We start from the raw sequence: 16,695 nt of genomic DNA, 5'->3' as shown, positions 1-16,695 counted from the left end.
GGCCTAAAAGATGAATGGCAAGCCCTGAGCCAATATCTCTAGCACAAGCGACCAGGAGCCAGGGTCCCAGCATTATGAGAGGTCTCAAAGTGGTTCTTCAGAGAAAGATGGGCAGTCTGCTAGAAAACTTGGGATAGTGGTTTATGGGGAAAAAGTAGCTAATAAGCAATCTGAAAAAGATTGATCTTATTAATAATTAAGGACTGAAAATTCAAGAAGGAAGATAAAAAACATCGCTTGCCAATTTGTCTGAATTGGAAAGAAGTTGGTGGACATTCATTTTTGAAGAAATGAAAATAAATCTTAATTTGACATGAAAACAAAATAACTCCAGAAGTAAATATTCAAATGTGTTAAAATGATAACAATAAAAGCATGAGAAGAAATCAGGAGAAAAATGAGATGGCATCTCTGCTTCTGACCAGAGCATGAAAATGGGGTCCTCATCTGGAGGGTTACTGGGCTGTGCACTGGGTGGTTTCATGTGTTGGCTTGACATAAGCTAGAGTCATCAGAGGAAGGAGCCTCAGTAGAGGAAATGCCTCTTGAAATGTAAAGCATTTTCTCATTTAGTGATTAATGGGGGAGGACCCAGTCTATGGTGGGTGTGCTATCCCTGGGCGGCTGGTCCTGGGTTCTATAAAAAGGTGGGCTGAGCAGTCCAGGGGAAGCAAGCTAGTAAGCAGCTCCCGTGCATGGCCTCTGCATCAGCTCCTGCCTCCATGATCCTGCCCTGTTTGAGTTCCTTCAAGAGTGATGAACTCTTTCTTCCCCAACTTGCTTTTTGGTCATGATGTCTTGTCACAGCATTAGAAACTCTAAGACAGGCTACATTTATCAGAATTCAAAGCATGTGAACCTTCTGGAACAGCACCTTCACCCTAACCTGGAAAGGTCCTGGGATTTGGGTACGTGAGAGGATGCATTATAGAAGGAGCCCTTGAAGGAAGGAAGTTGGAGACTCCAGGTTGCTCTTGATTCTGCACACAGCATGGAGTCTTGAAGGCTTCTGAGGGTTGGTGGATGTATTAGTATTTCCAGGCTCAATGTCACACCTGGCAATAGTTGTTTCTAGAATGACCACTTGGAGGATGTGATTGAAAAACTTGCTTTTGCTCTTAAGGAAGTTGTAGTACAGATAGCACACATTTGCACACGGCAAGAGTTAGGGAGCTAGTGTGAGGTCAGAGGTTACCTTCATTTTACCCTTATTTTAACTAGATCTAAGATTGGTTTGTGTTGACATGGTGGCACACACCAGTAATCCCAACAGAGGCAAGGGAATGGTGAATTAGAGGCCTTGTCTCAAAGTAAAGAAAGAATGTCAGTCAGGAGGAATTGGCAGCAGCCTGAATCTACTGTCCACAGGCACAGACCTGGCACAATGCGCTCCCCAGCGCCTTCCCAAAAGGCCAGGCTTTTTGTCCTTGTCCTTGTAAACCAGAGTCTCTTCCTGCATTTGAGACACTCACATTTCCTAGGATGATTACTGAGAAACGTGTATGCTTCCTTTTCCTGAACAAAGGGACTTGTTTGTAAGCTATGCAGATGGGGATCCAACTATAATCCTGAATAATTAAAACCATGCTCCAAGAAATTAAACCTGACTGACTCATAGTCTAAGGAAAAGGGAATTTAAGGAAATAGTGATATATTCTTTGAAGTGGAGTTCAGGTCTACCCTTTTCATTTTTCCATAAATGAAAATTGAAACAATTCTTTGTAATATACAAGGTTACCAAAAGCAAGCAAGCAAACAAACAAACAAAAAACCAATATATATGGAAACATTTTGTAAATTAGAGTTTTTCTTTATGCATGTATGTGTGTATATGTAAGTGTGTGCGTGCATGTGTGTCTGTGTGTGGGGTACACGTGTACACATGCCATAACACAGGTGTGGGGGTTGAGGGCAATCTCAGCTGTCAGTCTTTACTCTGTCCTGTTTGAGACAGGGCCCCTTGTTTTCTGTGTGTGCACCAGGCTAGGTGTGCTGTGACAGGCCTGGAACTCCTCCTGTCTCTGGTCTATCTCCCCATAGGGAGTCCAGGATCACAGATGCTGTGCTTTACATTCGGTTTTGATCTGGGGATCTGGGGATTTGAACTCCAGTCTCCATCCTTGTGCGGCAAGCACTTTTACCCACTGAGACATCTCCCCAAGCCCAATTACAGTTAACTCTGGTTTCTCCTAAGTGCCTTTCAGCTGAGTTTTCTTTAAAGCAAAGTAATCCAGGAGGAGGCTCAGATTCTCTAGGCTTTGCCTACTGTAGTCAACAAAGTTATAAGAGTCCACAAACACAGAACTGAAAGACCGGGAGACAATGTGCTGCCGTCCCCAGAGGCACAGCAGCAAGTTTTAGTGATTGCTTGTGGTTACGTAAAGGACAGGGATTATCAGAAATGAATTCACTTGAATGAATTCAAGGAAGTAGGGGGGCATCCCCCCACTGTGGTTAAGCCTTTCCACAGATGGTAATGCCAACACAGCTGTCTGTCAGGCATTAGCTGCCCCCAGAGTGAAATGTGATGTAAACACCCATGCTCTAGTGGCAAGGACAACTCATTTGTGGAATTACACAAAGATTCTGGGCATTTCTTTTTCTTTTTTTTTTTTTATAGTTTCTGGGATCCTTCTGACATGGAAGGAAATGGACGATTTTCTCAGGGTTATGGATAAATTGTTATAGGGTCGGGGTGGAACAATAAAACTTAGACTCAGTGTTCTCCATAGGAAAAGGAGAGGCGGAATGGATAGGTCTAGGGGATTAATCAGAACGGCTCTCTACTACGTGTACATGTGCACATGTGCATGTGTGCTTAACTTTGCATTCTTAAACATAAACCTCACAGCATTTTCGGCATGACCCATAGGTTGAGAACCACTGTTTTACTAGTCTATATGAGGGATTTGTGCAGGTATTGGTATGTTCAGTGGCCCTGGACCAATCCCCAAATGCTGATACAGAAGATGTGTGTGTGTGTGTGTGTGTGTGTGTGTGTGTGTGTGTGTGTGTGTGTGTGTGTGTGTGTGTGTGTGTGTGTGTGTGTTGTGTTACCACAGGCTGGAAAAACATTGAAATGTTGTTCTTTGGAGACAAATGTCCTTCAGCTTTGGAAGTGAACACAGGCAGAGGGGCGGGCTTTAGATAAGCCGAGATCTAAAAGAATGGCTGAAGCATGGGTTACCATCTGCAGACTCATCCAGCCAAAGATGGAAGAGGAGTCTTGGCAATCAGGAAGGTGGGGTGTGAGAAGAACATTCATTCACCCAAGGGGAAGGGTGATGCAGATGTCATATGTATTCCACGCTTCCTGAGAAGGCCCCAGACAGCCCTAGAAAATCAGCCCTGGGTATAGTCTTCCTCCATCCCTGACACCTTTCTCTTTAGGTCAGAGAGCAGCATCTGGTGGAGATGTCAGTGTGCACATGAAGACTTAAGTTCATCAAGAAGAAGGTAAGTGATGGAGAGAGTCCCACTCTGTACTCTTCTGTACACTTACTCCAGTGGTGGATTATTGAGTCTGGGAACCATTTTTAAAACTATTTTCTATAGAGCTGTAAAAGAAATGCTGAAAGTCTGTGGGGAAATAATCCTTTATCTTTGATCACTGCTATCCAGTTAAACTTTCAAAAATGATGGAGGAATTCTGTAATGTGCTACTTAGCCTAGTAGATGCTAGCCACTTGTGACCTGTGAATCTTAGAAATACATCCATTAGCTAGGGATGAGTCTCAGTTGAAAGAATGCTTGTGTAGGATGTGTGAAACACTGGGTTTATCCCCAGGACCACATACACTGACTGACCTTGGCGGCACATGTTGGTGGTCCTCGTACTTGGGATGTATAGCTAGGAAATTTAAAGTCATCCTTAGCTAGTAGTGAATTTGAGGATAGCCTGGGCTACATGATATCCTATCTCAAAAACACAAGGACAAAAAAATGTATAGTTAATACAACTGAGAAATCAATTGTGTGTGCATGTGTGTGTGTGTGTGTGTATGTGTGTGCATGTGTGTGCGTGCGCGCGCATGCATGCATGCATGCATGCATGTGCATTGTATTGTGTTCCTGCAGGATGAACTCTTTCATGCTAGGCAAGTGTTTTACCACCAAGCTACAGCCTTCATCTGAGAAACTGAATTTTAATTAAAATTTAAAATGCAGAGGCCCCGTGTCCCTAGTAGCTAAGTATTATGCAGAATAATTGTAATTCAGCATGATTTTTCTTTGACGCCAAACAGCCTAGCTATAAAAGATTAATTTCGTGACTATGTCTGTATTAGTTATTTTTCTGTGGCTGAGATTAAAGAGCATGACCAAGGGCAACTAGAGGAAAAAAGGGTGTGTTTGAGCTGACTGTCCAGAGGGAAAGTCTGTAATGGTAAGGGAAGCATGGCCGCAGGCAGTGGGAACAGGAAGTTAAGAGCTCATATATTCACCCACAAACACAAAGCCGAGAAGTCAGACTGGAAGCAGGTGAGCCTGTGAACTCCCCAAAGCTGCCTCCACTCCCCGTGATGTGCTTTCTCCAGCAAGCCTTGACCTCCTCAAAGTTCCACAACCTCTCCAGACAGTGCCACCATCTGGAGCCCAAACGTTCACACACCAGAGCCTATGAGGGACATTTTTCTTTTGAATCACCACAATGTTTATGTGTTGAATTCTGTCCAAATTATTTAGCATAAGTAGAAACTTAAGAACAATTTGTTGCTGACTCCATCAGCTAATGAGAAGGGAACTTTCTAGACTGGCTGGTGGTTGTCTTTAAGTTTAAGAACTTTTATGCTAAAATCTTTAGTGTTTGTGCTTCTTAGACCCTTGGATATTTTAATGGGACAACAAGAATCCCAGTAAAACTTAAGGGGCCAATGTTGAATGTACCCGGTTACAGTCTTGGCGCATATTTGTTTTAGTACGCTGCCTCCCAGGTGACTAGACTCGGGTGTCTACGTTCAGTTGAGAGAGGGAGAAGGAGCTCCTGGAAATGAGAGTTGGATTCCTGTGGCTCATCCCTTTTTTCACTCTGACCAAGGGCACCGATAGCTTCCTGCAGGTGAGTTGGTACACATGTCCTGTTTCCCTTGGCAACCATCTCTCCTCTCCACCTTCCTGTTACCTTCAGAATCTATCACTGTGCAGGCAGCTGAGCTACCGAGGCTAGCAGACTTTGCATCAGAAGTCCTGAGGTCTCGTCTCAGCATTACCAGCATTCAGGTGAGGTCTACAGGAAGCTATTTTATCTCGTTGAAGTGCACGTGACTGAATTGCAAATGAGGCTCTCCCCTGAAAATGAAGCCATCTTGTCTAGTTCAACACGTTCTCTCTATGGCCTCTTGGGCACAGAAAAGCCGTGTGGGTGGACACTAACGACCACAGGCCTTCTCTATCATCTCTACTCCCCCTTTTTGTTCTCGAATTGTTGCTTAGTACAGAGTCTCATGCAACGCAGGCTGGTCTCCAACTCACTGTGTAGCTGAGGCTGCCTTTGAACTGCTGATCTTCCTACCACTACCTCCTACTTTCAAGGATTGTAGATGTGTGCCATCATCCTTCCCTTGTTTTATGCTTTTTTGTTGTTTTTTGAGACAGGGTTTCTCTATGTAGTCCTGGCTGTCCTGGGACTTGCTCTATAGACCAGGCTGGCCTTGAACTCAGTGATCTGCCTGCCTCTGCCTCTCAAGTGCTGGGACTAAAGGCATGTGCCACCACTGCCCAGCGCTTTATGCTTTTTGAGACAGGGTCTTATCATGTAGTTCTTGCTGCCATGGAACTCTTTGTATAGACCAGGTTATCCTCAAACTTGCAGCAACCTGCCCACCTCTGTCTCTCAAAGGCCAATGTACTTACTTTTTTTTTTTCCTATTTGTGTGTATTTGTTGCAAATTTAAGAGTATGCATGTTTGTATGTGTGCGCGCACACGTGTGTGGGAGTATGTATACACACAGAAGCCCAAAGTTGATAGCAGAAAACCTTCCTAATTGTTTTTTCACTTTATTTATTGAGTCAGGATCTCTCAGGCCCAGAGGTCTGTGACACAATGACTCTTCCTAGCTAGCTTGTTCTGTGTATCCATCTTCCAGGGCTAGAATCCGAGGCAGGCCACCTTGCCTACTCAGCACGTACATAGGTTCTGGGCACCCAAACTCTAGTGGCTCCTTACCCTTGTAGAGCAACTGCTTTGACAACTGAGCTGTCACCCCGGCTACAGGCTCGTCATTTTCTCGATGTTTTCATCGAGGATCATAGTCTGAATGTTTTCAGCTCCCTGACGATTCCCAAGTGTGGATTTTCATCCGGAAGCTTTGGCCTGAACTCTGTAGCCACCATCCGTTTGGGCACTAGGACTCCTCAACTTCACGCGTCCCAAATGAACCCTTGAATTCTTCTTACTAAACTCTTCTTTCCTGCAACACCACTTTCCACCCAGGTGAAATGGTGCCATGCTCTAACCTTGTCATGTTGCCACTGTAGACAAGCTTTAAATTTACTTTAAAGTATATCCAGCAGTCAGATACTCCTGACTTCCACTACTGCCCACTCTGTCATCTACAGCTTTACTGTCTTGCTCCTGTAGTACCTTGGTAACCCCAGAAATGCTTCCATTGCTTCGGTGCCTGGCCATTCTTTTTTTAAAAGCCAAAAATAGACCTTTTTTAAAAAAGTTTTTTTTTTTCATTTATTTTATGTACTGGCCACAGTTTCCCCTTCCTTTCCCTCCCCAATCTGCCTCCCCTCCCCCACTCCTCCTCTGTCTCCATTCAGAAAGAGGCAGGCTCCCATGGGAGTCACCAAAGCCTGGCACATTAAGTTGAGGCAGGACCAATCTCCTCCCCCTGCATCAAGGTTGGGTGACTAAGCATAGGGAATGCTTGTCCATTCTTAACATGGCATCAGGATTAAGGATTCTGTAAAGTAAATCAGAGCAAATCTTTCTTGTGCTACCCCTGTCCGAACTCCACATAACTCTCAGGTAAAAGCTAAAATCAGGGCTACAGAACTGATGCGGTGGTGAAGACCTTTTGTTCTGGAAGCATGACGCTCCAAGTTTGAATCCTCGGCACGCACTTAAAAAACAAATGGGAATGGCTGTAACCCCCAATACAGGAGGGTGGAGACAGACAGACACTGAGCCAGGCAGTCCAGCCAAAACAGTGACCAGATTCACTGTAGTGAGAGCCCTGTCTCCAAGGAATAAACTGAAGAGTGATAGAGGAAGACATTCAATAGCTTCTCTGGTCTTCTCATGGGCGCACACACACCACCAACAACCCTTCCCACAAAAAGTTAAAATCTTCTTTCTGTGGTCTGATAGATGTACCCGACTCACTTCTGTCTACATGACCTGCCTCTGTGGACTCTGGCCCCACCTCCTAATCTTTTCCCTTCACCCGCTTCTTCATGCTCTCCAGTCCTTTACTTTATCATCATAGCTGGACTCGTTCATAGCACTGGCCTGCACACATGTTGTTCCTGCCCCCTGCAAAGACCATCACTTCCCCTTCCTGCAGACTCCATTGCCTCCTCTTCCTGAAGACTCCATCACTTCCTCTTCCTGCAGATATCATCACTTCCTCTTCCTGTAGACTCCATTGCTTCCTCTTCCTGAAGACTCCATCACTTCCTCCAGGTCTTTGCTCAAAGCAGCCTTGGCAAGGCCTCTGTCGGCCATCTCCTACCACTCTAGGCTTGAGTATTAGATCAGCAATTTCAGGTTATCTGGGAAACTCCACAGGCCTTATGATTTGGAGATCACAAAGCCTCACCACAGCTGTCTTCTTTCCTTTTTTTTTTTTAAGCAGAAAAATGACAACAACAAAATAAAAGGAGATGTCAGTGTGGTTGAGAAAAGGCATCCAGGTAAGACCCTGCTGGAGTCCAGGTATGAGGGTATGTCCGGGTATGGGGGTACTGATGCCAAGAAGACAGGCTTCCTACCCCAGCAACTGCCAAGTGATCTTAGGCACATTATGGAATCATCCAAATCTGTGAATAATAGTGGTAATTTTTAAGAGTAAGACGTTTTTAAGGATTAAAGAAAGACATGGTGTACTGGTTGGTCTATTTGCTGCTGTGGCCAGATATCTTACCAAAGCACTGCAGTGAAGGACCAGTGATTTGGGGCTCATGATTTCAGAGCCCATGCAGTCCATCATGCCAGCAAAGAGCGGCAGGCAGCTGGTCACACCATGTCCACATTCAGGAAGCTTAGGGATGGTTGCTGGCGCTCAGTGTGCCTCCTCTCTTTCCCCTTTTATTCAGCTCCTGGAATGGTGCCATCCACATTCAGGGTGGGCTTTCCTCCTCAGTAAAACCTCTCTGGAAATGCCTTCAAATACTGCTCCAGAGGTGTGTCTCCTAGGTGACTACAAATCCAGGTGAGGAAGGAAGCACCTGACAAGGAAGATGAGCATCTTGTACCATGCCCAACAGGAGCCTGCTCTTTTTTCCTTTTCTCTTGTGCCCATGAATGTCATCAATGCACAGAGCTCTCACCATGGGGTTGAGTCCTGGTGTGGATGTCAATACACAGGCCCAATGTTTGGAATACTGAATGTATTTCCTTTCAAAAACATTGACCCACACAGATGATGGCTAGGTTCTAGCGCAGTCCACAACAGACTTTCTGACACACAATGTATTTAAGTACACTTACATGACATATGGCCATGTGCTGAACATGGCTTGGCATGAACCATGTCCCCAGTGCAAGACTACAGTTCTTCAGGAAAATGAAACAAAAAATAATTTTAACATGGAGTGCCACAAACAGGATCTCCCCAACAATAACAACAACAATAAAATACAGCAAGTATTTATTTATTTTTTGGGCTGTCACTATACCAGGCTGTGTTTAGTTATAGTATATAAACTGAACCATCATACTCATACTTTGTTCATGGTCATCTTTATTTAAAGACAGAAACTAGGGCCCAGAACTAGGGGCTGTAAGACAGGATTTAACCCAACCTAGCTGGTGTCAGTACCACTGATTCCTAGGAAAGTGAACAGGATCACATTTACCCTGTTCCCCACCATTTGGTGGTACTCCCAAAGAACTGTAGACAAGATATGAACCCAGTAATTCTGGCTACAGAGTTAGCACATGCAAAGGCCCAAGGTAAGATTGGGTTTGTCATGTGGAAGCCGAGAACATCAGAGCCCCAGGTACAGAAGGCTCATCTTTGGGGAAAGAAAAGAAATTTGTTTATTTACAGAAATAAGTAGCTGGAGGTAAGTGTGCACAGATATAAGCTAAGGTCTGGTTGTGTTTTGCTTTTGTATTTCAATCAAATCCCCAAATTCCCACTAATTAATGGAACATTAAAAAAAAGTTTTTTTGGAAAGGGTGAGGTTGGGAGGTTTATGTTGGAGATATTTCAAGGAAACCAAAGCTAAGGTATGATGGAAGAGTGAGTAGGATGTTCAAGCCTGTTTCTGCTTGAGTCTGGACAGAGAGCACAGGAACTATTGGCCTAGCAGAAGTGGGAGGAGAGGTCTGTATGAGGCATGTGTGAGGCACGTCTGCTTGTGCACATGTTAAGTCAATGTCTGGACGTGCAGAATGTAGTGACCAGTGTCAGGGACAGCCCAGGAGCTCTAAGCAGGACGTGATGATGGCTAAGTGATCTTCCCCTCACACAGAGACCTTCTGATAACCTCTCTCTCCCTCCAGTCCAGGAGTATGAGGTGTTGCTTCAGATGACATACAGAGATCCTGGGGAGAAGAGAGAATTGAAAAGATTTCTGAAGCATTTGAAGTCACCATCGTCGTGCTTACATGGGCCCAGCAAGATCATCAGAGTGAAGTCCACCACATGTAAATTAGCTTTCCAGGGAGAGGGAATGCAAATGGGGAGAGCGGCGGGCCAGTCGGGGTAGGCAGGCTGTGATGTGAAAAATGATCATTCCACACAAGTCCTATAGCATCAAGACCTAATGCTTCTTCTTAATGGGACATGTGCATTGTATGTTGGCAAGGGGGCTGTGTCTGTGGTTATCACTCAGGTACCAGCTGATGGATGAGATCCTACTTCAAATATATCTATTCTGAGGAACAAAGAAATGAAACCCTAGAGACCCTCTTACAGCCAATGACAGTCTTGGGCTGAGAATGGAAGACACTAATTCTGCTCCTATCTTATTGGCCTGAATTTATTCTATGACTCCATCTAGCCTCATGAGGCCAGGATATGAAATCCCAGTGTGTGTCTAGAAGATAGCAAAAAATATTTGGTAACTAAAAACATGAAAGTGGTTCCCAGAAAAGTTTAATGACTTGGCTAAAGCTGTGAGTCCCAAAGTGTTCAGATCACCACCACCATCAGAAGCATGGAACCGGATAGACATGCAAATTCTTTAGTCCATGTGTTGAATCAGAAACTCTGGGGGTGAAATGTTCCAGGAAGCATGACAAACTTTGACAAGCACTCACTATACACTTCCATGTACATTTCTCAGACTTATCTTGGACTGTCTCACATCCCTGCCCAGCCCCACCCAGCCCCGCCCTTCACCTTTTTGTTAAGATGAAAGGCTTTTTATGGGCATGTCAGATCCAATACAAAATAACAAATGCACAACATTGACTGGTAGATATTTTCATCATTACCCCACCTCCAAATCATTCTGCCTTTCTAAGCTTTTAAAACACTTAGACACTTACAATTTTTGTGTATAAATGTTTTTTTTTTCCCCAAGACAGGGTTTCTCTCTGTAGCCCTAGTTGTCCTAAAACTTGCTCTGTAGACCAGACTGGCATTGAACTCATAGAAATCCTCCTGCCTCTGCCTCTCAAGTGCTAGAATTAAAGAAAGGTGTCACCATACCCAGCATGTATGAGTACTTTACTTACATATATATATGTACACTACATGCATGCTTGGTACCCGAGAAGGCCAGAAGAAGGCTTCAGATGCCATGGATTGGGAGTTCAAGATGCCTGTGAGCCACCATGTGGATGCTAGGAACCAACCTCAGGTCCCCTGCAGAGAAACAGAGCTCTTAAACACTGAATCATGTATCCAGCCCTGCCATGTGGCTGGGAAGGTCTCCCTTGGAGTGTTGACATGTGAATGGATGGGGACTCCATGAGATAACAGTCAAATGCCCTCTAGACCCTGTCATTAATTCTATGTGGTGACCATGTTCTTCTGCCTTTCTTCCATCACAGTGGGTACCAGTGGGATCTGTAGCCTTGTTTTGGACGCTAAGGCAGGATATTTGGGTTTTTGTCTTTGCTAGGATTTTCACAGCAACCTCAGAATCTATGGAGTTGGATGCTTCTATATCTTAAACACACTGCCTGCCTTCCAGCTGCTGCTGAGAAATTCTTGCTCCAGATTCCAAGTCAGAGCCAAGGACTGAACAGAAGTTGAATTAGAAAGCAGACACACTGAAACTGTTCTATTTCTTTTTCTATATATAGACTGCAGAAGCCTGAAGGGGTTCCCAGAGTGTGCCTGTGAAGACAGCTACACCTGGTTTCCTCCCTCCTGCCTTGATCCCCAGAACTGCTACCTTCACACAGCTGGACCCCTCTCAAGCTGTAATTGCCCTCTCAAAGACCTCAGCCAGAGTGTTAATTTCTGTGAGAGAGCAAGTAAGTACCTCTTGGCTGGGGTACTCTCATCCCAGGATGCAATACAGACAGTATTATATAGCTCTGCCTGGCTGAGGGCAGCTGATGCTGAAGGGTGGTGATGAGGCAGAGGTGCCCTGTTAGATTTGTCTAGACCCAGTGAGAGCTTCCTTGGTGCAGCAGATCCCAAACCACAAGATGATGTTTGGATGCCATTTCAACCCCTAGACGCATGCAGCTCGGCTCTGTGACTGCAGAATTCTATTGAGATTTAGAAAGATGCACTGTAATCCAAGTGGGCAACCTCCTGAGCCAGGATGCTTTCCTTCTCCGCTCTCTCTTCTTTCCCAGCATTGACTCTAGATGTGTGAATGCAGGAGGAACATTTGGTGGTTATATCTAAAGGCCTGCTCTGGATTACAACACACACACACACACACACACACACACACACACACACACACTGTATATAGCCTTAGAGACTAGGGAAACCACTGTTAACTTCAGTTTCTGTTTTATGAAGAATGAGATGGGGCTCAAAAATAAAGTGTTTGGTGTGGAAGTATGAGGACCTGAAGTTGGATCTTTAGTTGGGGAAAGTAGTGCATGCCTGGAATCTCAAAATGGGAGAAGCAGAGACTCCAGGATCCCTGGGCTCTTTGGCCAGCTTATTTATCAGAATTTGTGAGCTCCAGGTTCAGTGAGAGACCCTGTCTCCAAAAATAAGGTAGAGAATAATTGAGACAGACACCAAACATCCCATCTCCATATGTACAGACATACACATAGAGACACACACACAGTGTTGAGTAACTTGTCTTGAGAATTATGGAAAAATAAATAAATAAAAATAGAAATACCTACCATGGGTTCTGAATTGTACTTTCATAATTTTATGCTGCTGATAAAAATCAAGCTAGAAATTTATTGTATCTATTTTCCCCATTTCCTATAGAGGTTTGGGGCACTTTTGAAATTATTAGAACTTTTGCCAAAGACCTTTGGAATTCATCTTCTGCTGTATACGCCTACTACACAACTGAAATTGAAAATCAAGTAAGCACTATTTATTATGTGAGGGTTTTCTTTCTAACCACAAGTTCAGATGCTCTTCAATTCAGAAGATGTATTTAATCCGTATTTTATATGTGTGCATATTTGTATATAGGGTCATCCATGTGGGTGCTGTGTGCACATGTGGGGAACAGAGAAAACAGCTTCAAATGTGTTTTCTTTTCTTTTTTCCCCTCTCTTTCTTTCTCTTCCTGCTTTTTTCCCCTTTTGGACAGGGATTTCTTTGGCCTGGGGCTTGCCAATTCACCTGGGCTGGGTAGTAAGTCTGCGTGATCTGCCTGTCTCTCCCTCCTCAGTGTTGGGATTACAAGCATGTACCATCACATCTGAATTTTTTTTAATGTGGGTCCTGGGGCTCAGACTCAGATCTTCATGCAAGACAAGAGCTTTACTGACTAAATTATCACCTTAGCCCCTTAATAACATATTTTGAAAAGATTATTTAACTTAATTTTAAATTGTGTGTGTGTGTGTGTGTGTGTGTGTGTGTGTGTGTGTGTGTGTAGGTATGTGAGTGAAATGAGTGCAGTACCTGCAGAGTCCAGAAGAAGGAGTCAGATCCCCTGGAGTTAGACAATGGGTGGACATTGGGAACAGAGGAGGTTAGGCCCTCTACAGGCTCCTAACTAACTGCTGAGCCAACTCTTTGGTCCCTTAGTACATATTTAGTGACTTACATTTGGTGAGTTCTTACAGAGCCCCTATTCGCTCTGCCCACAGTTGATGTTCCTTGAGCGTTTTCTTGAGATTTTATCAGTTGGCTTGGGTTTGGTTTTTCTTACTGATTTGAATGCTATTCTAAGGATTTTTGATGATTTTATGGTTTTTAACTACACATACTAAATGATCACAACCTAAACTCAATCGTCAGCATTTTAATTTGTTCCATAAAGAAGCATCTCTTAGAAGCTGAAAAGAGTTACTGAACAAAACTTGAATTCATAGTGAAGTCAGGTAAGAAGTAGACCAGTCAGTGTGCCAGAGCACAGATCTGGGTACATTTACCATATCATTTACCCTATTCCCCTTATTCCAACACCATCTTTCTCTTTGTGCACATGTGGAGGCCAGAGGCAGATGTCAAGTGCCTTCTGGTTAAAGGTGTCCACACATTATCATTGTTATTTTTGAGACAAGGTCTCCCATTGGACTCACCAAGTGGCTAGACTGGTTGACCAACCAGCTCCAGGATCTGCTTGTCTCTACTTCCCAGCACTCAGGTTATAGATGTATGTGGCTGTGTACCCCATTTACATGAATGCTGGGATTCTAAACTCAAGTCCTCATTCCTGTGGCAATCTCTTTCCTGATGGAGCCACCTCCCCAGCCTCTGGTCATTTACACACTCTTAGCATCTTCAAAAACAAATTGTGTGCATGTGTTCTCAGCTGTGATTTTAATTGTATTTGTTCTGATCCATAACTTCTTCCCATGGTCCCTTCTTTCTTTGCTCATCTGCTATTGGTTTATTTGTTGTTTGCATCTGTGTTTTGCTCCAATTTTGTTTCTTTGATGTACAAGGACAAAGATTGGAACACTGTCGTTTGTTTTCTTTCTAAGCTTAAAGAAGCGTACAGAGGAATCGGCGGTTTTGAGTCAGTTCGGGTCACCCAATTTCGGTAAGTCACAGCTGGTCTTAGAAGAGCTGCTCTAGAATTCCGCACTGGTCCTGAGAATGCCCAGTAATATTCCTGCTGGTCTTGACAGAATTGTAAAGTCAATGCTAGGGAGATATCTTAGCCCGAGACCCTCGAACCCACATAATAACGCCTGCGTGGTAGTGCACACATGTAATCCCAGGGCTCAGGAGGAAGAGACTGGGAATCCATGGGGTTCACTGGCCAGCTAGACTCAACTAATGAGAACCAGGCTAGTGGGAGATCCTGTCTCAAAAGAAGTAGAGAACATTCCTAATGACAACCTGAGGTCATCCTCTGGTCCCCACATGCAAGAACACACATGCATGTGCATGTGAACATATGCAGACAATGCATGGAAGACTACACACACACACATTAAAAAGAGAATTGTAAACACATGGGCATAGACAGGAACTTGGAGGAAGGGGGGTCATGGTGAATGATTCAGGAGTGAGGGGTAGTATGAAGGATGTGGGTGTAGAGAGATGAGCATCTTTCTACCACAGAAGACATGGTGTTGTATAATTTGGAGTCACGATGGGAACCTTGGATAAAAAAGACCTTCTGTGCAGTTCTCAAATATAGGCTATGGTTCAAAACTCAGAAGTCACTGTCTACAGCAAATAAAGAGATATTTAGTAAATTAGCCTTTTGTTTATGATTCAATTCAAAGTTATTTGGAGTTGACCATGTGTGCATCAACTGCCAGCTACTTGTCGTCCACTTGCTGGAGGAAGTAGCTTAGAGGTCAGAGAACTTGAGTCATTATATTTCCACGGTTAACTTCAAACCAGTCATGGGAAATTTTCAGCAACACTGGCTATAAATGTATTCTTATTCCATAAAGTCATTTAGAAAGTCCCATGGGAGTAATTTTCTTTAAAATCCAACACAGAGAGGAACATGCCTTCCTTTTTCTTCTATTGAATCTGTATAATGGACTTTTCTTTCTTCTTTCTTTCTTTCTTTCTTTCTTTCTTTCTTTCTCTCTCTCTTTCTTTTCTTTCTTTCTGTCTGTCTGTCTTCTTTTTTTTTTGTCTTTTCTGTCAGTGAACTACTAGATGAAACTGAGATTTAAATTCAGCAATTTTACATTCAGAAACTGAGAAAACAGCCAGGCATGGTGGCGCATGAATGTAATCCCAGTGCTTGGGAGGGTGGAGGCAGAATTGCCATTATTTCCTAACTGACCTAGAGGACACAGTGAAGTCAAGGTTACACAGGGAGACCCTGTTTCAAAGTAAAAAATAATAAACAGTAGGTAGGAAAACAGTCAGCAAGTGGTACAGGGTGGGCCAGACCAGAGCAAGAGCATCAGTGTTTGCATTTGGAGGCTTCAGAAGTTCCTGCCAATCTCTCATTTCCTAACCTGGCTTCTCTCTGTGTCTCCGTTCTTTTATCTTTAAAATGTGGGTAGCTGGGGGGCTGGAGAGTTTGCCCAGGGGTAAAGAATACATACTAAAAACTCAAGTCTAGAGGACTTGAGTTTGGTTCCTAGAGCCCATATGTGGTGGCTCACAACCACCTGTAACTCCCCTTGCAGAGGTATCTGATACCCTCTTCTGGCCTCCCTAGCACCTGTATTTGTGTGTACATACATCCCCCTTCTCCACATACACATAATAAAAAATAAATATTTTTTAAAATTTGTATTTTAAATGTAATTAAAAGAGCATTTTAAAATAAATATCTTTTTAAAGCCAGAAAATATAACATTACAACGAGCAGCTGGGCATGGTGGCTCACGCCTGTAATCTCAGCACCTAGGAAGCTGCAGCAGGAGGATTGTTGCAAGTTCCAAGCCTGCCTGAGTTCCGTGGTGAATTCCAGGCCAGCCTGGTCTCCAGAGTGAAAAACAAGAGTGAAGGTGACTCAGTGCTGATCTCTTGGACTAACCATAGGACTCATTTCCTCAACGTGCGTGCTCTCGAGTGTGTCTATGGCTTCAGATCCCCTCTGTGTACCTGCGGCTTTACCTGTCCTTGTTTTGGCCTTGAACTCTGAATGTCAGCCACCAACTGGACATTTCTGCTTGCTCTTCCAGTGGGCATGGCAAACCCATGTCCACCCCTGCTTCCCCAGGCCCACTCACTCCCGACCAGTCACCTTCTCCACTGTCTTCACACCTGACCTTCCCTTTGCTGGACTCAAACCTGGAGCCATGCTCTGCTCTCAGTTACTGTCTGAGGTGTAATGAACACATCACGTTGTACACAGATGGTCAACGCCCAGTTCCATTGGGTCTGACCTGCTGCACACAGCCTGTCCCTCCCAGACAGACCGTCTCCAATACCTCCAGTTCCCCCAGTTGCCTTGCAGCCAATCTCCATGGCTACCAACACACTCTCCACCAGAAGCAGCTACTGGGTCTGATTTCTACTTCCCTAGGTTAGTTTAAC

At 44.2% G+C, this 16,695-nt stretch overlaps 1 protein-coding gene across 1 annotated transcript in view; it reads left to right on the top strand.

Annotated features, from left to right (window-relative positions):
• The first annotated feature begins 4,987 nt into the window (after window positions 1-4,987).
• Window positions 4,988-16,695, top strand: part of Adgrf1 (adhesion G protein-coupled receptor F1) — a 34,743-nt gene continuing 23,035 nt past the window's right edge. The window contains exons 1-6 of the mRNA XM_036167117.1: window positions 4,988-5,056; window positions 7,801-7,861; window positions 9,678-9,821; window positions 11,430-11,603; window positions 12,538-12,638; window positions 14,217-14,275. Of these exons, the coding sequence (XP_036023010.1) occupies window positions 4,988-5,056; window positions 7,801-7,861; window positions 9,678-9,821; window positions 11,430-11,603; window positions 12,538-12,638; window positions 14,217-14,275 (608 nt within the window). The remainder of the gene's footprint in view (window positions 5,057-7,800; window positions 7,862-9,677; window positions 9,822-11,429; window positions 11,604-12,537; window positions 12,639-14,216; window positions 14,276-16,695) is intronic.

The sequence above is a fragment of the Onychomys torridus genome, chromosome 18 (assembly GCF_903995425.1).
Source record: "Onychomys torridus chromosome 18, mOncTor1.1, whole genome shotgun sequence".
Classification (NCBI taxonomy): domain Eukaryota; kingdom Metazoa; phylum Chordata; class Mammalia; order Rodentia; family Cricetidae; genus Onychomys; species Onychomys torridus.
This window is presented reverse-complemented; position numbering and strand designations above follow the sequence as displayed.